Here is a 25,309-nt window from a genome sequence, read left to right as displayed (position 1 = left end):
CCCTCCACTTCTCTGGATGTAGCATCATTTCTCTACATGTAGGCAAGAGCTAAAAATCTCTCTGGGGCTTTCTGCCTTCAGTTGGCATCAAATGAACACATGGAAATGGAGAATACTCTGGCACCCTTCTCTGGTGAGCCTCAGCTAGGGACCATCCAACTGGACTTCTTTTGTGTGTCGAGAGATGTATTCAAGCACTGGCACTGTAAAATGCAACCAGTTTGGCTCAGTGCTTAGATTCATAAATCCCAGAGCTATTTTTAATGACATAATCTAATCAATTGATAGCAAGGCTACCAGCATGCTGACAGCCAGGAAGGGAGTGGAAAGCGAAGGGGGTGGGGGGTCTGTAAAGACCTACCAGACATTTCTTTCTTCTCCCCTCCTATCATTTGAAAATCTTTAGGTCTCTGGTATAGGTAAGAATCCAAGAATCACTGATATTTTAAATAATTTTATGGCTGCTTTCCTGTGTTTTCCAAGAAGATAAATCTATAACTGTCAAGAGACTGTGGAGGTGGTTCTCAGACACACCACTGAGTGCCTGCCTCCCTGAGGACCAAACAATTCCCCAATTTAAATATCTTTACAGCAGACACAGGAGGAATTATTTATTATAAATTGATAGTATCGTATATTTGTTACTCCTGTGCCATGCCAGTAATGAAACCTAATATTCATCTGGTAGTTGCTTTGAATTGCAGTAAGATGAAGATGAGCGGAGTAAACAAGCCGAAACAAACTGTGAAATTGCACATGATGGGAATCTACCTCCGCCCTACCCCCAACAGCTTATAGGTTAATATCCCAGCTAATGACCGGTCTTAGAGTTTTTTTCCTTCTTTTTACATGTTGGTCCGATATCAGCAGAACTAAGTCCTGGGTGGGGGAAATTAAAACATGCACTCTGTGTTTTAGGGTTGGGAACTGACCCGGAGAGATGTTTGTGTGAAGGGATGGAGATCTCCGGGTGGGAAGTGCTCCCTGGAGGGTGGCTGAGGAGCAGCCGCGCCCAGAGCTCTCCCTTTCAGGTTTCAGACAGCCGCTTGTGTGTTCTGCTACGATTTATTTCCTTTGATACCGTTTGAAAAGACAAGCACCAGGAGTGAGTGGTGGTGTCACTGAGTGTGACCAGCTGGCCCTGTTTTTCTTTTCTTTCTTTCTTTTTTTCTTCTTTTTCTGCTTCTTCTTCTTCTTCTTCTTTTTTTTTTTTCTTTCTCACCTTCCCAATCAGTGGCTGCTTTAAGAGGTGTGTGTCAGCGCTGATTTACTCTGGACTTCGGAAGGGGCTTGACCCAAAGTCGCTGTTGAAAGCCATTTACCTGCTTGCCTGGAAAACCACCGGTCAGCATTTGGAAGAACAAAACAGGGATCCCACGGATTTCCAGTCTGATAGCGAAAGCCTCCTTCGCCTGCCTGGGAAATACATTAGGTGTCTGTCTGGAGCCCACTTGCTGCGCTCTCCCGGGCTGGCGAACTGCGAGAGCATCCGTGATCTCCGAAGTTGGTGGAGTGAATAACTAAACAGAACCAGCTGACTTCAGGCTCCAATCAGCTAGAGCGTGATGTAAGTGTTTAGCAGCTGCGGGGGCTCTGAATTAGCGTGGCCAAGTAGAGGTAGTACAGCATGGCCAGACTGTGGCGACAGGCTCAGAGAAAGCAGAGAGGGAGATGGATGAGTCCAGCATTCTGAGACGGAGAGGGCTCCAGGTAGGCGAACCTTCCATTCTTGACATGCAGCCTTGTCAGTGGCTAGCCATTGACGATTTCAAAGTTCCCGTGACATTCCCTTACTGGGTATAGCTGTGTGCTCAGTTCTTAATATCTACTTGGCACTGGGGTCTGCTGGGGCACTCGTTACAGGTCTGACACAGGATGGGGTTCAATGAGGGGAGGGTCTTTTGTCAGAGACAATAGACAGGACTTTTAGTTTGACACTTTGGGCATGGTTGTTCAGGAGTAGTTCAGTCTGGGGTGGTGGCGGCAGCTGATAAGAAGCTCGGGTGTTTTATCAAATGTCAGGGAAGTCTGAGGCAGTAGCAACTCTGTCTAGTAATGGGAACACAGGACTGAGTTTTGCACAGGGGTCACCTCCTCCTGGCATCTGTGTGACTGCCAGGCAATTGTCTACAGCTGTTAGACTTCTACCTGTCTGTAAAGTGAAAGTTTCTACTGGCAACTGGATTAGAGTTGTCTGTGTTGAAGAGACTGGAAAAGATGTGTGTGACCCCCCCCCCCTTACTTTTCTGTGTTCAACTTTGTCTAGTGTTCTCTCTCTGTCTCTCTGTCTTTCTCTCTCTGTTTCTCTGCCTCTCTGTCTCTGTCTCTGTCTCTGTCTCTGTCTCTCTGTCTCTCTCTCTCTCTCCCTCTCCCCCCTCTACCCCCCCCGTGTGTACAAATGTATGCCAAGTGAAAACTTAGCAAATATAAAAACTTAAAGAACAAAAACAATAAAAAACCCCACATCTGCCTGGCAGCCAGTTGTTGAGTTTAAGGAAGCCACAGCTTAAATGTATTCAAATTATTTACCTACCAATGGCTCTGTTTGCTGTGTAAAGTTGTTTTATTGGGGGGGGGGTGTTTTGTTGTTTGTTTCTTTGGTTTTGTTTTGTTTTCCTTTAGGAAAGAATCTGGCCATTATTGAGCTCTTGCTCATTATTTTTGAAATTAAGACAATAAGCCTGCTGGGGGCTCCAAATTAGACATGCTTAGAAATGCTTATTTGGTGACCCTTTGAGTCATTGTCCCTTAGCTGCTTTGGGGGTTGTCAGTTAAGATAGTGACATTCTTTATGTTCAGTTAACATCATAGTGCTGTGGGCAAGTCAGAGGATTATTTGTGGGTAGACAAGAGAGGGATTGAAAAAGTTGGGGTTCAGTGCCATCCATTGTTCCAGACCTAAGTAAACAGATGACCTCCTTTGAGAGTCCTGTGGTCATTGTTTTTGAATGTACAGTCACTGCTGTGACTTCCTCTTCTTTGTTTTCCTCCTCTCCATAAAGTTCTGGTAATGCACAGCTGTTTGTGTGTCTTCCTGCCCCCTTTGGAGTCACTGGTTAAATATGGAAGGGCTCTTTGTTAAAACGGTGATGTGTTGCTGTTGAACTTCCAGTAGTGCCCACTGTTATTAATTGATAGCAATGTGTTCGTGTTTTTCCCCCTGTAGTTTAACTTAATGGTTTTTAAATATATTTTTGAGAAGAAATGTATGTGGGGTTCTTTTCATTCCGTAATTATCTCTTATAATGACATCAGAGATGGTTGGAGGCTTAGGGGTTTTGTGAGGTTGTTGGTGTCAGTGAATCTTAATTTAGAAACAGAAAAGGAGTCGTTTTGAACTTAAAGTTTAGAGTTGCATCTTTCTAAAACGATGTGCAACAACACAAAGGAGCCCCACTTGCTAATGTGGGATTAGTGTGCATGATCTCTGTTGTAGCAAGCCTGCTCTGGCCTGATTTCCTCCAGAGTATCCTGCTCAATAGTGAACAGTTTCTATTGTGAGTGAGGAATTGAGTCTTCGCACCATAAGAAATAAGATCTCAGAAGTATCTGAAAGTTGCTCAGTTACAGCGGCACATGCCCCTATTTGCTTCATTCAACTTGTCTCCAAGGCAATTCATATTTTAAAGACATCACACACAGAGCAGCTGTTTCAGGAAATTCCAGTGTAAGTAAAGGACACAATAAAAAGTCTGCATTTGCATTACAAGAGACGTTACTGTAGAACTTGTAAGAGGAACGCCACCTAGTGAGGGTAGGATTCAGGGTGCTGGTGAGGTACACCTGAAGCAGCAGAACCAAGAGCAAACCTCCATCTCTTTATCCCTGCTGCTGACACTCACTGTATAGGAAATCCTGAGCAATCCACATTGCCCATGGGCTCTATTTCATTTTCTGTAATATGACATGGTTTAACACAGGACTCTTGCGTTTTTAAAATCAAGAAGTGGGTATTTTTGAGTTTTTAAAGTTAGAGATCACCTAATACAATAAATATTAGATATTATATTATCTTTAAGTTAGAGCCATCATTAGGAAAGCCAGTAAACATTGATTAGAGAGAGCATGGCAGTTGTAAATATGCAGGGTGCTGTGTACTAGAGAGAATGAGAGTCTATGCATCGAATAAATGAACAGTATGTGGAACTAACCAGATCTCTAAATAACTTAAAGCCTAGTGTCAGAAATCTGAAGTGCACAGTATTCTAATTTTCTAAAATCTAATTTTGCAATAATGCAATATGTGTTCAGTGCAGAATCCTACAGTGTGTGTTTGGAACTTATTTTAAGATCTTGATACCTCTAGCTCTTCAGAACAGGCATACTGGTAATGTCTTTAAAATTTGGATTTTGAAAAAAGAAAAAAAAAAACTATTTTAGTCAGAACATAAAATTCCCTCTGAGCATGGCTACCTCATCAGTGGCAGCCTCCCTGAGCTGCAGTCTTAGGTGTCTCTATCTTTCTGTGTCCTGGGTAGACTGGGAGTATTTCCAGTGCCCCTGATGGTTACTTCAGCCACTGCTTTTGAAGTAAGAGTGTGAGCAGGAGCCCCCAGAGACTTTCACTATTAGATTCTGGAAACTTCTCAGACAGCATCTCAAAACAGGAGGGAATCTGACTGATGGACTCGGGCAGACCTTGGACTTCGGGCAATTTGAATTTCTAGACAGGTCTAATTTGTCAATGGATAACTGGCTCCTTTCAGACCTAATATCCCTCATCTCTGGGTCATATTTTTAACTGTCAGGGAAATTAATTGTTTTAGTGATTTCCATTATATATTTCCCTCTTATTTGTTTTAATGAGAGTGTCCCTATCTCCAGTGTCGCATTCCAAAGCTCGACAACACTGAGAACCCAGCATCATTAAGGAAGGTGTGAGAGGGGTGAGGTGTCTGAGAAAGGCTTCTGCCGTTCTCTTCCTGCAGTCTTGTTGAGCTGTGACCTCCTAGGCATCATCTTCTCCCATTAAATATTCCCATTGCAAGTCTACTTCCAAGGCAGCATGTACTGTTAGGATGTGGAAACAGTGTTTCCTCTGTTCCTGTGTGATGCAGAACAACAAAGTAACAAGATGCTTCTGTTTCAGACTCCGGGTATGCTTGGGCTTTGTTTGATTTTCTTTCTTTGCCTGATCTCATCCACGCTTCCCAATATACACCTTCGAGAAAAAACTAATAAAGAGCCCAGGCAAGGTGGCCCATGCCTTTAATCCCCAGCACTTGGGTGGCAGAGGCAGGCGGATTTCTGAGTTGGAGGCTAGCCTGTTCTACAGAGTGAGTTCCAGGACAGCCAGGGCCATACAGAGAAACCCTGTCTCGAAAAAACCAACCAACCAACCAAACAAACAAACAGGAGCCTTTTGTCTGATTTTCCTCTGATGTTGGTCTAGAATTCAAGTTTAGACAGCAGAGAAGCGGTTGAAGATTCTGTTTGATCTGAGTTTCAGATCTCCTCTATTTTGTGCTTGAGTGTAGGTCATTCCAGTCATTTCATCTCAGTGTCCCTTCTGTGCCAACTTTAATGTAATTAGAAGTGTATTTATACCTTATCTGAGATTTGCCAGCACTCTCCTTATGTGGGGGTACCACTCTGTCCCTGTTCCCTTGAAGACTCTGGGTGGCCATTTGGAGTCATCTAGTTAGAAGAATACAGTAGACAAATTCAGGAATAAGTTCCTCTTGGGATGGGGTGCTTTTCTGCTCCAGCAATTCTAGAAAACCCTGTAGATTTCATTGAGGCAGGAAGAACTTCACTGGGGCATAAATGAGCGTTTGCCATGAATGACCACCTAATTTGTTAGACCGATTAGAAGCACACATGAATAGTGTTTCTGATGCCTCTGAGCAGTTTGCTTTCTGCTTGGAGACAGGCATGATTATGTAGCTTGCTGGTGGTTAAAGCTGATATGTCTTTAAATTCAGAAAAAAATTAACTCATTTATACTCAGTGGATCATTAGTCTTAATAATAAAAATGTTAATGATGTAAAAATAAGTAAATTGGAAGTCATGCATGGTGGAGTATGCCTTTAATCCTACCACTCAGGAGGCAGAGGCAAGTAGATCTCTGAGTTTGAGGCTCGTCTGGTCTATAGAGTGAGTTCTGGGACAGCTGGGGCTACAGAGAGGAACCATATTTCAAAACACCATCTGTCAATCAATCAATCAATCAATCAATCAGTCAGTCAGTCAATACTAGATCCTGTTTTTTCATAGTTAAGGACCCAACACATCATTATCTATCTTTATAATCATTCTGTGAATGATAGAATAATTCTCTCTGTCACCCTCATTCCCAAGTTTGATTTCTCCATCACTTAACATCCTCTTACCAAACCGTGAGATCTCCATGAACATGTGTAGAGTTTAGGTCTAACATCCTTCCTCCTGGATTGCCAGGATGCCTGGTATCAGTGTTCAAAGCCCTATCCTGTCCAGCCTGTTTCTCAACCATGTTGGCACCAGACTTCCCTTCTACTCCAGGATAGAATAAGAATGAGTGGATCATCTTTCATCTGCTCTCTCTACCTTTCTAGTCTTACTATGGTGTGCCAAGACTGTCCCATCATTCTTGAGGATAGCAAATGTTCTTGCATCCCATTTTCCTATAGTTATATAAATTTCCCTCCCTCCCTCCCTCCCTCCCTCCCTCCCCCCTCTCTCCCTCCTCCCCCCCCCCTCTCATGCAGGGTTTCTATATAACCCAGGCTGTCCTGGAACTCACTATATAGACCAAATTGACCTTGAACTCCCAGAGATCTTCCAGCCTTTGCCTCCTGAGTGATAGGAACAAAGGTATGCACCATCATGCCCAGGCTACCTTTCTTTATTTTACCCCAATTCTTTCTGTCTATTACAACCCAAAGTAAATTTTCAGTTGTTCATAGAATTTTCCATAATGACTGCATTCCACCCTAATCTTCCCAGGATCTCATTGTTTTATTTACACACTTAATTCTATAGCATATAGGAATTATTATATTTTTAAATTATTATATTACTTGATTATTTTACTTGTGAATATCTCATTTTAAAACTCTAGACCTATACTCTTTAGTTTTTAGACTTACGATCTTTAGACTTTAGAATCAGGTTTGTGCTCAGTGACGTGGAATATCTCTGCACCCAGGGTCAAGTTTCTTCACCATTCTGAATCTCCATGTTTGCATCTGCACAATAGCCATGGAAGTCTGAAGAGGATAAGCACTCTCCTAGCACAGGTTTAACACTCAGGACCTTTCCTGTTAACTTTAGCTCTCTTCCATGTTATTTCAGAGTTGTGTAGAGTGCAATTTTAAGTAATTAAGTAAGGGTGTCCTCAGTATCCAGGCAATAGACTCTCGACGTGCACAAATTAGTTTAAGATTTTTAATGCAGTGATGTGGGGAACATTAGAAAGCTTAGGTGACTGTGCAGAAACCAGAAGCAGCAAGAGAATGTTAAACTTCTTGAACAAAAGTGGTTAAGAGGGGACAGCAGTTAATAGAACCTTAGGGATTCCCAACTTGTTGGTCACGACCCTGTTGGAGGTCATATATTGATATCTGCATACCAAATATTTTCATTGCAATTCATAATAACAGTGTCAAAATCACAGTTACGAAGTTGCAATGAAAATGATTTTATGGTTGGGGTCACTATAACATCAGGAACTGTTTTAAAGGGCCGCAGCATTAGGAGAGCTGAGGACCACTGCCTTGGCTGCCCCATCCATATTTTCCCTTTATCCCTATGAATAGAACATGGTCAGGAGCTAGTGGGAAGAGGGGCTCAGAGACTCAGGCACCCAGCATTTTGTGAGGGGACTAACCCAGGAGAACTCTTCTGATTCGTCTGCCAGACTGCCCTCCAGCAGGTCCCAGCCTAGAATTTACAACCACTACCTCATCCGTTTTTCCAGAGAGGTCTTTTTGCAGAATTACTGCTTAATATTACGTCCTTCTATTGAGGGCTGATGAGGAAAATGACTGAGAAACATCTCTCCACTTTTTGTAATCTACCCTGACCCTGGAAGCTCCACCCACTAGGCTGGGTGCTGTCCCTATGTTAGGCCCATACAATAAATTGGTTTAGACACATATGACAAAATGGCCCATGGGCAGGTCTGCCTTCCCTTGCTAGGTGAGCTAGTTTGCATCTTTTAATCCAGTCATGACACCCTGTGCTCACATCTTCTCTTCTCATGTGTGCCCTAGATGCTCAGAATTGACTACATATGTAGCAGATTGTTCTTCATTTTTTAGTTCTCGCTTGCCTCTTTGAAGTGTCATGTGGTTTTATTTATTATACCTTTAAAATTTTTAAGTTTAAGCTATAGCTGAAAAAAAATGCCTTAGAGTAGATAGGTCCTAAAACTTTGATAATGTTGCACTCCAAACAATGAAATTACTTAAAAGAATGTGAGCAGACTGAAGAAGATAATAGACAAGCTGATCAATAAGCTATAAAAATTGAGAATCACATGAACTTAGAACAATCAATATGCATGAAGCCACCAATCATTTTATTGTTGACACTAGAACCTAACAAAAGCAAATAGGCTGCTTGAATTTACTAGAAATGTATTTCAAATAAATTATGAAATACAAGTAGACTGTACCAACTTATCGTAGAATTACATATTTTTCTTGGCACCAACCATAACCAGGGAGATTGGCAGATAACTCACAGTACACATGGTAGAGGGCAGCACTGCCATTAACATTGTGGTTTTGGAATGTGTTTAGTGACATCAGAGAGCTGACAGTGCATCAAGTGGTTAAGAAAGCATGTTTGCTAGCTAACATCAACATGTAAGCTTATTTAAAATGTGTACCATCCACATATGCAAACATATATATGGATCAGGGGTAAGTGTGTGTGTGTGTGTGTGTGCACTTGCGAATGTGCACGTTCATGCACATGGGTGTCTGTGCCTGCCTAATGGGACAGAAGGCAGGAGCCTGCACATGTTTTAGAGTGTTGAAAGTCATCTCATGTGTACCATGGACTGTGTGATCTCAGAGGCTGTTTGATTCTTCACCAGTAAGCAAATAGCACTTATTTGCAGAGTTCTTAAGGATGGATCACAGTGAGATGTAAGAAGTCTGAAAACCACTCATCATAACCAACGTCTAAAATCTATTTTGTTCTTCTTCATATCATCCAGATAAGAAGAAAATGCATTAACAGATTAACTCCTTTGTGTTGGGGTGGTATGAGAACTTTGTATCTGTCTCCATTCCCTTTATACCAAACATGATATGTTTTATTATTGTCAATAAAAGAGAGGGTTTATAAAGACTGGTTTTATTTCATCATTGTCTCAGAGAAACTTTGGAAGTCCCTGTTGCTATCAGTGAGCTTCCTCTTGCCTGTGCTCTGGACATAGTACACAGGGGTTCTGTTACCACTTGGCAGGGGTGCACAGCTATGGCTGAAATGTACTGTTCCTTAAGCCATGATACACACATGACATCACTGGAAGTGCTGTGTCTGGCCTCCTCTCTTCCAGTAAGATGTGGTTTGAGTTTTCTGAATGGACAGGTAGGGGTGTGTGTGTAAGGGGAGGACGTGAAAACCCTTTGTATTATTTCTTGAGTTCTCAGATAGCATCAATGACAGTAACAGAGCATGCAAACCATTTAGCTACCCACTTGGGAGCATGCTTATTACAGTGGGGATGGCTAGAGGCAGCACTAGATCATTAGGCCAAAGCATGGACATGCAATTTTACCTTTTCTGAATTGTTGCCAACATGCTCCATGGTATACATCAGAAAACTACCGCAGGGGCATACCGGGACAATTGCCTTGCTCCTACTAACTTCCTCCTAGTGCCAGAGATAACAGATGTCCATAATTTTGACTGGAATGTTCTCATGGAAAGCACGCCTATTTTACTTCTCATATTTATTATTTTACATGGGTTGTGAGTGTTTCTGCTTTCCTTTAGGCAGTGAATAACAGCCCTTATTTATCCTTTGCCTTCCTTTCCAGAGATGTTTAACAACAAAAACAACAATGATGATGGTGATGATGATGATAGCTGTATTGAACAGGTCTATGTCAGAAAAGTGTGTTTTTCTTTTACACTCTAGCAGGGCAAGTAGAATGTGTAACTGACCTGGGAGAGACTTACAGAATGATGAAGGCAATGTCAATTTTCAAGCATCCTGAGTTCCAGGCCATGTTCGACATAACTTTATGGTGGTTGACTCTCTCTGTCAAATAGTGGAAACCAAATGAGTTTCGAGCAGGTAATAAGATCACACTGGGCAGGTTGTACACACAAGGTGTGCAAGGCATAGCTGACAGACGTGTCTTTTATAAGGAGTTTCAGACAGTTGTAAGAGGAAGCAAAGAACCAAGTCTAAGTAACAGTGTTATACGGAAGCCATTGCAGAATTTTGAGTAGATCATAGAAATGTCTTAGCAGCTATCAGCCGTTCATGGCAAATGCTTGGAGGAGCCCAATACTAGAAGCAGGATAAAGAGCTGTCAGGTTGGGAGTGAGGTCAGCCGTATTGCTGAATAGAGCTGCTGATGGAGGAAGTACAAGACCAGCAATTTAGGGCTGATGTCAACAGGACACAGTGACTGTCGCTGGTCAGGAAAGAAGGGATGGAGGAGACTGGAGGTGACTCCCAGGCTCGGGGCTAGTGAGGAGAGACGAATAGCAAGAAGCGGTATGAATGTTAAGAAGAGACATGGCACCTGTGGGTACCACTTAGGGGCTGTGTGCAGGGACCAGTTGTATGTGTAGTTTTAGTCTTCTCAAGAGGCGTCTAGATGAGAGTCTGATGTGATCAGCCATAATAAATAATTGGTCTAGACCTCGAGTAAGGGGAGAAGACAGATTCTCCCAGATTAACAGATTTATGTTAGGATAGTTTTGAGAATTATACTACAGTGAGTATCTTAATACTTATTTTGCCTGGATGGTTAAAATTGGAGTACACAGAGTAGTTTAATGTATCCAGAAGATATGTGAATTTTTTTCCCGTTTTCTTTTTCTTTCATTTTGAAAATTGCTTCCAACTTTGACAACTTGCCTACAAGTCTCATTCCAATACAATTTTGAAAAGCAGAGTGAAACACCTCAGATGAGAGAGGCTATAATGGAAAAAGCAATTCATTCTTAAATGAAGATGATGAGGCAGGTACCATATTGCCTGAAACAGTGAGTGAATTTAAAATCTAAGTGAGATTACATCAAATTCCACTGAAATTCTTGTTCCATTTGAATGGAATATCTGTAATTGAAGATAAAGGATTCACCTTTAAAAGGCACTGGCTACAAGGGACCATTTTAATCAGTTTTCTGACACTCTTTCCAATTTCTTTTGGCACTTGTGAACGTGTACACAAAGCCATTAAGTCATATTGATAATACAAATACTAAACTCATTTTTTTTTTTGGAGAGTCCAATACGTGAGAATGCTGGCTTTATTTTATTAGCAATACTTGCTGAACTTCATTTGTGGAGAACACGCAAGTCCTCAGGGAAGTTGGAGGAATTGACAGATTTTGTCGGAGGTTTCAAAATGACTAAAGAAAGCACTAGCAGACTGGTAGTTTTGAAAACCTGATGCTCCAAGTTAGAATTAAGTCTGGGTGGGGGACTGGAGAGTTGGCTCAGTAGTTGAGAGTACTTACTGTTCTTGTACAGGACCCCAGTTTGGTTCCCAGCACCCACATCGGGTGGCTTACACACCTCTAACCCCAGCTCCAGGAAATCTGTTTCCCACTTCTGGCCTCCACAGGTGCTTGCATTCATGTGCACAGATCCACATCCAGTCACATAGAGGCACATAATTAAAAATAAAATGTTTTTTTTTTAAAAAGAAATAAGTCTACAGATTTATTTCTTCTTGTGATTTTTATCATATATTTTTAATGAGACGCTAATAGTTTCTCATAGTGTCTTATGACACATTAGCTCAGTCTTAGCATTCCTGTGGAGATAAATTGAATTAATGCTATTGACAACACTATTGGCCATTTTCCATTAAAATCTTATTCTTTACATTAATAGTGAAGCTCATGAGTCCTTTCTTGGGATGTATGGTAACTCAACTGTGAGACTCATTTTGGTAAGATGAGTCATATCTGATGATGTGTGAAAGTAGATTATTTTTCTTAAAACATCCCCCTGTAGGTAGAACTCAGTATACATTCTCCTCTTGTGGCCTCATGATCGGCAGGGGTACTTTCTCCTGGCTGGACTCTCAGCTCACCTGTGTCACTTGGGTTCCTTCATCTATGTGTGTCTAAGACAGCTGAGGTCTTGGAGCATGCTGGCTTGGGCCGGTTCCCAGAGTTGTCTCTGAGGACTTATCCTGAGAGGAGCATGACCAGAACAGCCCTTGCCCATTAAGCCTGGGCCCAAGAGCCTGGAGTCAAAACTAGGCTGCTCGCATTGTCTTTGCAGACCCGCACAGGACAGGCTTCTGTATGGCTAACAGCAGTGCACCATATATTGGCTCCACCCCCATAGGCACGGTGCTCCTTTGAAGCTTTGTTATCAGCAAGATATAGTTCTTAACCCAGAAGGCTGTTGTAAAAACAAGTGTGACATGTGTAGTGCATATGTAAATCACCTTGGGTGGAGTCAAGGACATGGGGAGGACAGCCTAAGCTCTGGAGGAGTTGTGGTTGTGGCTGCTGCTGTATGTGCTGGCTTCCTCGTATGCTCCCAGCACTTGCCTCACACATGGCTCCACCGTGTGTGGCTCAAGAGCGCAGCTTCCATTTGTTTGGGGTTTAGCAGTACAGTCATTTCTCACAGTCCAAAATCAAGGTGCCTACAGACTTTGTGTCTGTTGTCTCTTTCTACTTACCTGGCTGGATGAAGATGCTGGGCTCATCCTTAGCCCCACCCCATTATGGAACCCAGCCTTAATCTATCTAACCACTCAAAGGCCCACCTTTAAATAAATATTACACTGGGAGTAAAGGCTTTGGCATGGGAGTGTCTGGGATGAGGAGGGGATACATCCACATTTAGACCACAGCACTGCATGGCATGTGAGTGGACACTTAGCAAAAGGAGGTTTATTGTGTTTACTATTCCTACATTTCCTTGTTCCTGTTATATTCTCATTTCTTTCAATTCTTTTTGTTTATTTGTTTGTATTTTAGTTCTTAGGTACCTGCTATGAGCCAAACCTTACACCTCCTCTTTTGGGCTTCTTGTTCTAATAACCTTGTTTTTATTAAAAGGAAGTAAAAATGACTAGGAAAGATAGGAAGAGAAGTACCATGATGCTGTCCTTGAAAGGGCCCAGACAGGTTATACAAAATTCCTAGCCATGGGCCTCTCTGCACTTTCCAAAAATTAGTGAAGAAGGGAACTCAGGAAGGGTCAAGGGGGAACTGTCCTGGAGCCATATCAGTCTCTCTTACTCCATGCCACAAGGTAACTCAGGGGATGGGTCCCACAGTACTCCTGTGTACAGCTTGTTTCTATTAGTGTTGAAACTAGTTTAGTTTTAAAGAGACACAGATTGACAAGTTTACCTTTCTACCAAACTACTGGTCCTTAGTCTTCATATTTTAATGTTCCTTCCTTGTCTATTACTTTGGTGTGTGCGCGTGCATGTGCATGTGTGTGTGTGTGTGTGTGTGTATGTGTATGTGTGTGTGTGTGTGTGTGTGTGTGTGTGTATGTGTGTGTGTGTTTCCTGGCCATACAAGCTGTGCCTGCACTTTGTGTTTCCACTCTGGAGTTTTTTTCATTGAAAACCTGTGTTCTCAACGTATTTGCTTTGAGATGACTTTGATGTGCATTTGTGGGAATAGGTTTGGGATAGCAACTTCACTACGCTACTTTCTCTAGAAACTAATTGGTTGATTCGGGTTGGAGGCGAGATGCGAGTCTATACATTTGACCAATTTCACAGTGCTTACCTTGGAAGCTATTGAAATGCAAATCCAGGCTACGCTTAGAGACTCCAAGAAGTCAGACATTTGGTTCTTTGTTTTCTTCTGAAAAATAAGCATTCGAAATTCATGCACAGTCTTTATTCATGTGCTTTATAGTTAGGTTCTACCGGTGTATCTAGATAAATCCCATTACTATTATTTAAAATTTCATGAGTGAAACTCTACATCTAACACCACATTAGCCTAGTGAACTTTAACCAATGGAAATACCTTGAAATTTAGGGCTTAAATATCCTCGTGTATTTGTCCACATACATACATACATATATGCCCACCCCAGGGCTGTCCCTCATTGATGCTATCTTTAAATGCCCTACCTATGAATGGGATAAGGAGTCAAAATGACTTGATGCTTTTTGGCCCTTTTGTATGTGACACTTAAAAGGCTTTTGTGAGATGGAGCTTTGATGTCAAAGCTCCTTTTTTTGTGTGTGATAGTCACTACATTAGTGATCCTGAAAAGGAATGTTCTTCCCTGCTCTGTCCATTCACCTGTGATTTCAAGTCGTGTATGACTTTCCATTTGTCAGGTTCCTTGGAGAGAATACTGCATGTCAGTAGCATGGCTCCACTGCTATTTGATCTGCTCTACAATTACACCCCCGGCCTCCAAACAATCACTGTCTTTCAGGGCCCTCTTTCCCCAGCCTTGGTCACTTCACTTACAAGAAGAGAGAATGGTTTCTTACCTGATTCAGGACTACTCACTTCCCCATACCTGGTTTGGTAGAAGGAACACAGAGTTAATTGGAGTTCTTTATTAAATGTTGCATCTCTGGGGAGGAACATTTATAATCATCCGAATTAAACATTCTGTCCCTCTGTGAGAGCCATGTCAGAAGGAACTTTATCAGCTCTGTTTGTACCCTGAAAGGTTCTGTCATTTCTCAGAAGGGCTGATTGCTCAGAGAAAATAACAAGCTTCCATGGAAATCTTGATGCATTGATCCGGGTGTGCCTGTGCCCCTCTTTAGAACACAGAAGGGTTTTAGAAATGGCTAGGGTTGGGCTCTTACTAACTTTTCTGAGTTAGGTCCATTTGTGTCCCCCAACCCCCCTTGGGTTTGTTAAAGTAGATAGCTGGGAGCTTGGCAGCAGCCACCCTGAACAGTGGCTGCACGGCCTCATTTCCTGCCTCTTCACTAGAAGGGTGTCTCACATTATATTAGTCCTTCCTGCCATTGTCAGACACTTTCCTTACGTTGTTCTAAACTGGAAGCTGGTGTGAAGTCTGGCATTCATCTCTAACAGCTGGTCTCAGCCAATCCAGATCGTGCGTGCGTGTGTGTGTGTGTGTGTGTGTGTGTGTGTGTGTGTGTGTGTGTCTGTGCACATGTATTGGCATGAAGGTTATGGATGGTTGGTTCCTCACTTCTGCAGAACTCCCTCCCACCCTGGGCTCCTCATTCCTCAACTTTTATTACACCTTAAACTTTCAGACACAGGTATACACTGACTTGATGCTATTTCCACACAGATAAAAGCAGTCCTTACTTCAGGAACACAGCATCATGTTGATTTAATTTGAGGAAGCATTTTTGGATTATATATCTCTGCCAAAACCAAACCAAAACAAAAACAAACAAAAAATCAAAATGATCAGTTACATTCTTCTTGGCATCCCAGCTCTTCCTGGAATTAGCCTGTGGTCTGTGTAGACTGCTTTATTCTGTAGCATCATTATTAGGTCCATCTCTCGGGAACAGCCATTCACCCAACATGTATTTGCTTTGCAATTTTGGGTTTGCTACATGGAGATACAAGGTCACACAGGACTGGATTCCTGTTGTCTGCTGAGAGCTTATGGCCAGAAATGGAGAAGAAGGGCTAATCTCACACACAGCTGTGTGCTGGGATGGTTTATCAGCCACATAGTAAGCCCTCACTCAGTAAATGGGTGGACCTGTCAGGATGCTCTGAGAGCACATAGAGGATGTTTGTGCAGGGTAGGGTTATGGGAAGCCTGGCCACAACAGTAGATATTAGAAACCATTTCCACCCTGTTCTCGTCAAACTTTGGGCCTCAATGGAACATTTGAGAGGAGATGTGTGGTAGACAAGAAGGCTATGTATAAGTCTGAAGAGATGAGACCAAAACCAGCCCAGAGGCAGAGATAGCAATGGCATTATCATATAGGCACTAATAAAACCATGGGAACAGCATCAAAGGTGACCTTATCAGCTTTTCTTATACAATGGAAGATTCTTTTATTTCTAGGAAGGGCTGGTTACTCAGAGGAAAGAAAAATATTCATGGGAGTTTTGATATGTAGACTAGGGTGCATCAGTGCCCATTTTCAGAGTTCAGAATTTGCAGAAATTCTTGTGGTTGGACTCACTTTCTAATATCAGTAGAATGGATGAGGTCCACCAGTAAGCACACGAGGAGGGGAAGTAAAGGCGGACCTCCATGCATTGGTGGTCTCTGGTCTCTACCATGTGCTAGGTAGAGATCACAAGGACACATTTGAACCACAGCACACACTAGTCTGCATGACACTTTCAGTGACCTTGTCACAGTGGGCTGTCCTGCTGACCTCAGAGAGGCAATCATCAAAAATGAGGTCAGACATTTTGGTTTGCAGCTAGTTGCCGTCACTTGCATTAATCCTATGAATTAATGACAGGTCAGGCATGTCTGACTGGCATGACTGACAAAAGTATTCTGAAGCTTATGGCCACAAGCAGAGAGGAAAGACTAGTATTAAGTGATTAACGGTAGCTCACTGTTCAGTGACACTTCATGAAGGGATAGGTAAATTAGTAAGAAGACAGTTATGCATTGGACAATGTATATTTGGGCTTCTTCCCAGGGACTTCAGAGATACTCTTGAAAATGAGCATCCTACGTAGTAGTCTTGAATATCAATTTGATGGGGCTACAAAGTACATAGCAACATCGTCAGTGTTTTGCTTATGACGTCTCCTTTCTCCTGCAGCCCCTGGGGAGTACTTTTCTCTGTCCTGAGAAGAGGAAGTGGCAGAGTTGCCTAACCTGCCATTAATTCATAGGATTAGCAAGTGACGGCAACTAGCTGCAAACTAAGATGTCCGACCTCATTTTTGATGATTGCCTCTCTGAGGTCAGCAGGATGGCCCACTGTGACAAGGTCACTGAAAGTGTCATGCAGACTAAATAGTGTGTACTATGGTTCAAATGTGTCCAAGCGTCCATGTGTCTGGAGGTTGGTCTCAGGTTTGGAGATGTGAGGGCTGATGGCATCTTTCAGAGCTAGAGACCCCATGGGAAGGAAGTCTTTAGAAGTCTTTTGGGAATGTCCCAGAAGGGTTCAAGCATTTCAGGGTCCCAGTCAGTTGTTCTGAGTTAGCTGAGTCTGGTCCCATTCACTCTTCTTTGCTGCTTCCCACCTTGTCAAAGCCCTCTCAGTGTTGCAGATGTTCCCTCATGAGGCTCCCCCCAGGGCCTATCTGATGCCCATACCCTGTCCTTAAATCTTGAGAACCTTGAGCTAAATCAACATGTTTTCACCATAAGTAGCCTGCCTTCGTTGTTGTGACAAGATTGATCAGTACAACCTGGAAATGCAGAGATAAATGTGGCATGGCATCTGTGTGTAGCCCAGTTGAGTAATGGTCATGGGTTCTCTCATCTTTTCTTTCCCGATGGCCTTGAAAAGTTTAAGCTACATCGCAGTTTTCCAAGTGTAGGCTTGAAAAGGAAATGGCAGCTGTGGACATTTATTTATGAAGGGGGATGAAATGGACATTAGTCTGTTGAACAGAGGGAAGCTCTTCTGGTCTGTGGAAGTGAAGTTAGTTTGTTTCTAGAGCTAAAACACTTGGGGCCTAGAGAAAATAAGCCTAATTCACAATGTGAAGAAATAGACTCCGTAATTAAAGCGGCAGAAGTTATATCGCAGTATAAAATTCCTAGAACATTTTCTTTGAGTCTGGAAGGCTTTCAGGAAGCAGTTGGGAGATGGGAAACCATTCTGGTAAAGAGAAATGACTAAGGCAAAAAGATAGGACTTAAAATTGTCATTGCTGTTTGAAGTAACTTTAGCCCTGGGGAGAGAGGGGCCCATGTGGGAAAGTTTATTAAGTTCCTCACGGAAAATGATTTTGATTTAGAGTTATGCCTTTGCACGGCTGTAGCTACCACACCGAGAGCTTGTATTAACAGATGTGTCACACCGGTTTTGAACGTCTCCTGGGCACTTATTCTCCTGGTCACCTTGTTAGACCCTGGATTCTACCTGAGACAGATACTTCTTGCTGGGTTTTTCAAGAAAATACAGAGCAGCGTCAGTAACCCAGAGCTGCTCGTCTGGAGACAACTTGCTCTGGGAAGTTGGCAGTCTAGTTGTAAAGGACAGCCAAGAGAGGAAAGTGAGCAGAGCTTGCGAGTCAGCCAGAGGCTGCTGTGTCACCCTGGCCTGATAAGCACAGTGACACCGATGGGTAAGTCCTTTACAGTCTTGAAAAGCAAATCCATTATCCTTTCATCAATGAGACTCAAACAGTTTGTCACTTGAAGAGAATGCACCCTTAAAGTTTGATGGTTTTTTTTTTTTTAAGATTTTATTTATTTTATGTATGTTAGTACACTGTTGTTGTCTTCAGACACACTAGAAGAGGGCATCAGATCCCATTCCAGATGGTTGTGAGCCATCATGTGGTTGCTGGGAATTGAACTCAGGACCTCTGGAAGAGCAGTCAGTGCTTTTAACCACTGAGCCATCTCTCCAGCCTAAGTTTGATGTTTTAATGTGCTTATGATAGAAGTTTTTCCTTTTAATACTTAATAGTTCTTAATTGTTATGTATTTGGTGGGGCCACTGTGGCAACCTGAAAATGAAATTTCTTGCACTTTTCTTTGTTAATTTGTCTACTTATCCTTGTGACTGCATGATCTAAATATGTCTTACCCAAGACAGTTGATTTCTGAGCAGGTCGGAGGAGAATAAGAAACAGACATGGTCATAGGGGCGAGTCTGTTACTGCCAATTACATCTGTTTCAAGGCCTTTTTTTCTTTGAGGGATCAGTGTGCTTGGGTTGTAACTCAGCTTTTTAAATGCCAGCAGGTTTCTATTTGCTTGGCAAATGAAGGTCTACCAGGCATGGCTTCATCGGTGGTCAGCCAGCCTAAGCTATTATAATTTTCAACTTAAATGATTTGTCAGTGATAAATAGCACAAGTCATGAGACAGCCTACAGGTTTCTTTCTTTATTGGCCTCTTAACCATGACCGCTCCAAATGCTAACATTCATCCAGCAACTGTCACATACTTCAACATGAGAATTTAAATGTGTAGTGAAGGAAATCTTGCCTGGGTGGTTCATGTTGGTATTTGGTTTGTTTTTTCTCTTTTTCCTTCTTTTCTTCCCAGTTTTCTTCTCCTGCCCAGCACATTTACTTTGTGACATGTTCTCAGAATTATGGGCTGCTGCTCACTTTCCACAGTCTCTCTTATGGAGCATGTCACGTGTCTGAGGCTGGCCGTCTACGGGTGGCTGCTGTACCTCTGAGTGTCATACAAACAGAACTTGCTTTTTGTGGGGTATACTCAGCAGGTTGCTCTTCTCTCGCCCTCTCTCACATGACGGAACTTCACATCAGGAACCTTGCAGAGCTCAGTGAAATAATTCTACACCCCATCCCAGACATGGCTGACTGAGGGTGCCCTGGTTATAGGCTATCTTGGTTCTTTGGGGCATCTTTGATTTATGATGAGGGCATCACCAGTAGACAAGGTTCGATGACCTAGATGAATTGAAGTGTGTTTGGCAGAGTTGGTGGAGATTTGAGGCTTCTTTCTAGTTTCGCCCAGTTTGTTTTGTTCTGCTTCATATCCTAGCAGGAGGGGAAAGGACTGGCAACAGCCGAAATCCATCAAGACTGCCCAGGAGCATCTCTGTTCTCCTCAGACAGCCTGCTTCTCCCTCCTCGGGCATGCTATCTCCTTTTTCTCTGCTTCCTCCTCTACCCTTCTCTTCCTTCCTTATTACCCTTATCTTCTCTGTTCTCTGTGTCTCTCTGTCTCTCTCTGTCTCTCTCATTCTCTTTCTCTCTCCTGAACCTCCCCCTCTTTGCTACCTCATCTCCCATTTCTATGACTCTATTCTTTACCTTTTCTTTCCTTCCCATACCACCTCCTTTTTCTCCAGAATTTATTTGTATGTTTCTGCTCAAAAGAACAGCTGCTCAATCTGTTGATTGAGCACACCACCCAAGCCAGGGGCAGCATACTCGCTGATGGTCCTAACCCTAAGCCTCTCCTCTTCAGACTCCAGCATAACTTCTTGGTCTCACTTTCTTCCTTCTGCTTATCCATTTCCTGAGATAAGAAAGCTGGTTTTATCCCTGTCGTGTCCACAGTATGGTCATGTGTGTGAGAAATGACTAGATAATGCCTGTCATTTTCAATTGTTAGGATTCGGGGTGATTTTAAGTTTCTGTGCGTTGTTGGGCCATTCAATTGTGATAGTATATCCTAGATGATTTTATTATCAGAGCAGAAAATTTAAAAAGAAATTTAATTTGATAAAAGGTTATGTATAAAACAGGGGAGAGCCTGAAGGGCTGCTCACGGGGTGATGGGGTCCTTGGCAAAGTACATTACCTCACAGGCATGAGGCAATTGTTTGTGGTGGTTACATCAGCCAGAATAAAGATGATAAATTCTAGACTCTTGCCTCAGCACATCCTGGTTCCCTAAAGAATTCCAGCTGAAGAATTTGTCCCATCTGTCTTCCACTGCCTCTCTTACCTATCCAGGGCACAGCATAAGATCTTTACTGTAAAAAAAAAAAAACAACAAAATCTAAATACGGAAGGGAAAAAAGTCATTTTCCTCCTCAGCAGGTGCAGCCTGGGCTGCCTTAGAATTAAAGTATCATAGAACTTTAAGGCTGGGAGAAAAATCATAGTCTAACTTAGTTAGTTCATCTATTGGCTAAGAATACTGAATTTCAGAGAAATGGTTTGAGGGAGTCCAAGTTGTGGAATGATGAAGGTCAGGATTGATGTGTGGTCATTCCTGGTCCTCAGGTGTCCTTTTAAGAGACCACTTGGGCTTCCTGCACAGGGCTCATCCTCTTTTTTTTTTTTCTTAGTGTATCTATATTAAAATTTATTGGGGTGCTATTAGGGGAAAACGTTTCTGGTGGGGTTGGATAATGGAAAAAGCTTGAACACTGTTAAGTTAATGTCTTGGAAAAAAAATAGAATAATGCCACCAGAGGGCTCATCCTCTTGTACAGGGCTCGTCCTCTTGCCCAGGGCTCGTTCTCCTGCCCAGGGCTGGTCCTCCTGCCCAGGGATGGTCCTCCTGCACAGGGATGGTCCTCCTGCACAGAGCTGGTCCTCCTGCCCGGGGATGGTCCTCCTGCACAGGGCTGGTCCTCCTGCCCAGGGATGGTCCTCCTGCACAGGGATGGTCCTCCTGCCCAGGGCTGGTCCTCCTGCCCAGGGCTGGTCCTCCTGCCCAGGGCTGGTCCTCCTGCCCAGGGCTGGTCCTCCTGCCCAGGGATGGTCCTCCTGCCCAGGGATGGTCCTCCTGCACAGGGATGGTCCTCCTGCACAGGGCTGGTCCTCTTGCACAGGGATGGTCCTCCTGCCCAGGGATGGTCCTCCTGCACAGGGATGGTCCTCCTGCCCAGGGATGGTCCTCCTGCACAGGGCTGATCTTTGTCCTTTTGTGCAGTTACACTAAGCAGTTACTTTGGGATTTTATTTGCTTTGTTTTGCTTTGTTTTGAGACAGGGCCTTGCTCTGTGGTTCTGGTTGGCCTGGAATTCCCACTATGCAGCCGGCCCAGGCTGGCCTCAGACTCAGGGCAGTACTTCTATCTCGGCCTCTGAGATGCTGAGCTTGCAGGCATGAGCAACTTTGCCTGGCTGTGATTAGGTTTTGAGTTAGAGATCACTCCCTACCTGGGTCATCCCATTTCAGAAAATTCATTTATATCCTAAATTATTTTCAAATTTTGCCAATTCTAAAGCCTGTCCCAAGTTTTTGCTTCAATTCCTTTTCTAGAATGTGAATTTGCCTGTATTTCTAAACCACATAGAGTAATCCAAAGTGTCCCCAGGATAGACCTAAAAACACATAAGTAAAAATCGTTGGGGAAAACCAGGGGGTGATAGGGTTTGTGAAGGAACTGGGCTGCTTATAGTTTGCCGAGAAGCATTCAAAGTCCATTTGAATCTGGAAAACTCAAGTCGCAACAGATGTGTGTGTATGTGTGTGTGTGTGTGTGTGTGTTTACATATAAGTATGTATGTGTATGTACATACACGCACACACATACACATATATGTATATATATATACATACATACACATGTATATGTATGCACACACACACATACCCTTATGTTTGTAATTCTTGTCAGCAATTTTGTGGGGGTGCTGGGATTTAACTGAGGGCCTTGTGCATACTAAACATTTGTTCCACCGTTAAGCTGTACCTTAGCTATCTTAATATTTTTTAAACATGGAAACAACCTTAAGCCTTAAAAAAAAATGTATATTAGTAGGAGATATCTTCTTTTGGAATGGAAAATGGTACTTCCCACTAATGCTGGTACTCGGTGTTTGTTATTCCGGCTTCGGCGCAGCCGCTAACATTTCTCATAGGTGATAATTTCACTCTATGTTTAAGACAGCTTTGCATCATCCTACAAAGAAATGTGATTTTAGCACAATATCCCAACTTGGCATTGAGTTTTTGTACTAAGGACTACCATCCAATCCTGTCTGTCTATGCATGTGTGTATGTATATATGTGTCTGTCTGTCTTTCTGTCTATATAGCAATATCTATATCTGCCCCCTTTTTCATTCACAAATAGATAAGGGGGTTCTCCTTAAGAAGGAAAGGGAATTGATGCCTTATTGGGTACCCTTTGAAGATGACTGACAGATACCTCTATACATTTTCTTCTCAGCATGCACAGTGAACCTGGAGAGTTCATATTGCAGTTAGAACTTCTATGTAAAACACTGATTTTTGCTTCTAGTTTGGGGAGGAGGATGTAGTCCCAACCATAATCTACATGGATCTTAGTTGTGTGAAATAAATATCTTTCATCTCAACCCTTCTCTCAAAATCATTAGGGCAGACCTGCGTATAAGCACTAACACAACCATAACAGTTTTGCAGGTCTGTATTCAGACAGATATACCCCCACGATGTTCAGGGAATTTGCCATCTCTGATCCTCAGCTCTCCATTCTAGAAAATGGGATTAATAATGCCCAGCAAGATCATTCTGAAGGTCAGGCCAATGAATACAAAGACTCTAATATCTCAAAGCCGTCTATCAATATAGAAAACTATTGTCTATTTTTAAAATACTTTATCACACTTAGCCCAATACAGTAACAACTCAAGGGAATTTACCATTCATGATTATATATAATTATGATATATATATATATTTATGTCCTTCTATGCAAAGATGCAGCACAAAACACGGGCCGCTTCTTAAGGAGGCTTAATAGGAGAGTGGGCAGGAGCTGCCTTCTAATTGATGAAGCCACCAGGCAATTTGAGTCAACCTGTTAGTTACCAGTTTTTGTTACGGGAAATTTAACACCCATAGCAAGAGCCACGAGGATGCTGCAAGTGGCCTCAGATGCATTCTTTGCACACTGGCCATTGCTCTTACAGGACAGTTTAATTTGTGTGAGCTACTGTTCCTGCTTATTGTCTTTTTCATTCCTTGGGAAATGACTCTTCAGAGTTACCATTTCCTTAATGTTTTAAAAAACCTGGGCCACATATCTAACCCCTTTTTGTTTTAATAGCGGTTACATATCACTGGGTTATTACAGCGTGTGCAGTTTCTCTCTGGAGTCTCCATTTGTACCAGTGTTTCCCTGGGTGCAGTTTTGCTTCTGAAGATGAGCAGGAGCTAATTGTGGAGTAATTCTTTTTGAGAACAGTTTCTATCTATGTCCTTCCTTCCGACTGTTTGCTGACTGGCTAAGTGATGCCGGTTTCCTTGTGGTATTTATTTTAGAGACAGAAAGGCTCTGGAAATTTGTTTAGTTTGAATCCTCTTCTATAAGCCAAGGAAACTAACCTCTTACTATTTTTAATGAATAGTAATTTCCCTTGAGTTACAATATTGGGCTAAGTGTAGTAAAGTATTTTGAAAATAGACAATAGTTTTCTATATTGATGGATGGCTTTGAAATATTAGTCTTTGCTGGGAACTGTATGTATTGGCCTGAGATTCAGAATGATCTTGCTGGGCATTATTAATCCCATTTTCTAGAATGGAGAGCTGAGGATCAGAGATGGAAAATTCCCTGAACATCATGGGGTATGTCTGTCTGAATACAGACATGCCTGCAAACCTGTTATGATTGTATTATTGCTTATATGCAGGTCTGGCTCTAGTGACTTTGAGTGAAGGGTTGAGATGAAAGACATTTCACACAACTAAGATCCATGTAGATTATGGACTATACCCTCCTCCCCAAATTAGAAGCAAAAATCAGTGTTTTACATAGAAGTTCTAACTTCAGTACGAAGTCTCCAAGCTTTGAGAAGAAAATGTAGAGGTATCTGTCAGTCATCTTCAAGGAGCAACCCAATAAGGTACAACCTCTCTTTCCTAGAATGGTCATTATCTACCTATATATTTTTTATGAATGAAGAAAGAGGCATGCAGAAAATGTGAAATGAGTTGGGAGAGTATACTACTACATAGAGAAAATGCAGAAGAAATGCAGATGGGGTGCTGAAGTCCCTCATTTGAAACTCAAAGTGAGACCAAGAGGTTAAAGGTTAGGCAGTACAAGCTTAATGTCATAGTATGCACATGTATTCCTCATTGCTCATGAGGGTGGAGCAGAAATATCCAAGGCAGGCCTGGGCAATGCAGTGCGACCTTACAAATAAGTAAAGAGACAAGTAAACAGGAAACATAAAGATTAATCTCAAGGTTTTTTGTGATTTACCACATATTCTGGTGTCTGTATTTCTTGATTGTGGGCCCAGTGTCATGAGAGACAGAGTCAAGATGTTGCTCCTCATGACTGTGGCCGTTTGCTCAAGTCATGTTTGTTGAAGTAGATTTCCTATGGGGAGGTTAAGAGAGAAGCCTTTTCAGAAAGCCTTCTTGCCAAGTTTGTAATACAATTATGATTCTATATCATAAGTCTTGGGTATCATCCATGTGTGTGTGTGTGTGTGTGTGTGTGTGTGTGTGTGTGTGTGTGTATGTGTGTGATGTTTAAATTCCTCACTGAGGAATTGCTTTTCCTTTCCTTTTTTCATTTTTATTCTAAGTGGCCATAATTATTTTTCTCTTTTAATTCTTTGAGAATTAAGGAATTTTCATCATATTCAACACTGCTCCAAACTCTTCCCGGATCTACCCCTCCTCTCCCCTCCTCTCTCCTCCC

At 42.4% G+C, this 25,309-nt stretch overlaps 1 protein-coding gene across 13 annotated transcripts in view; it reads left to right on the top strand.

Moving 5' to 3' along the window:
* Mast4 (microtubule associated serine/threonine kinase family member 4) overlaps positions 1–25,309 on the top strand; it is a 604,035-nt gene that overhangs the window by 242,615 nt on the left and 336,111 nt on the right. The window contains exon 1 of one of the 13 annotated variants that reach the window (XM_031360605.1): positions 1,594–1,710. The exons of 9 other annotated variants lie outside the window; for them this stretch is intronic. In XM_031360605.1, coding sequence (XP_031216465.1) covers positions 1,672–1,710 — 39 coding nt within the window. In that variant the 5' untranslated portion in view covers positions 1,594–1,671. Of the gene's footprint in view, positions 1–1,593; positions 1,711–25,309 lie in introns of those variants that run through there. 3 more of the 13 variants (XM_031360607.1, XM_031360611.1, XM_031360608.1) reach the window with 3 other exon arrangements.

This window comes from Mastomys coucha, unplaced genomic scaffold (assembly GCF_008632895.1).
Source record: "Mastomys coucha isolate ucsf_1 unplaced genomic scaffold, UCSF_Mcou_1 pScaffold8, whole genome shotgun sequence".
NCBI lineage: Eukaryota > Metazoa > Chordata > Mammalia > Rodentia > Muridae > Mastomys > Mastomys coucha.
Note: the sequence above shows the minus strand (reverse complement) of the source record. Positions and strands in the feature narration are given on the sequence as shown.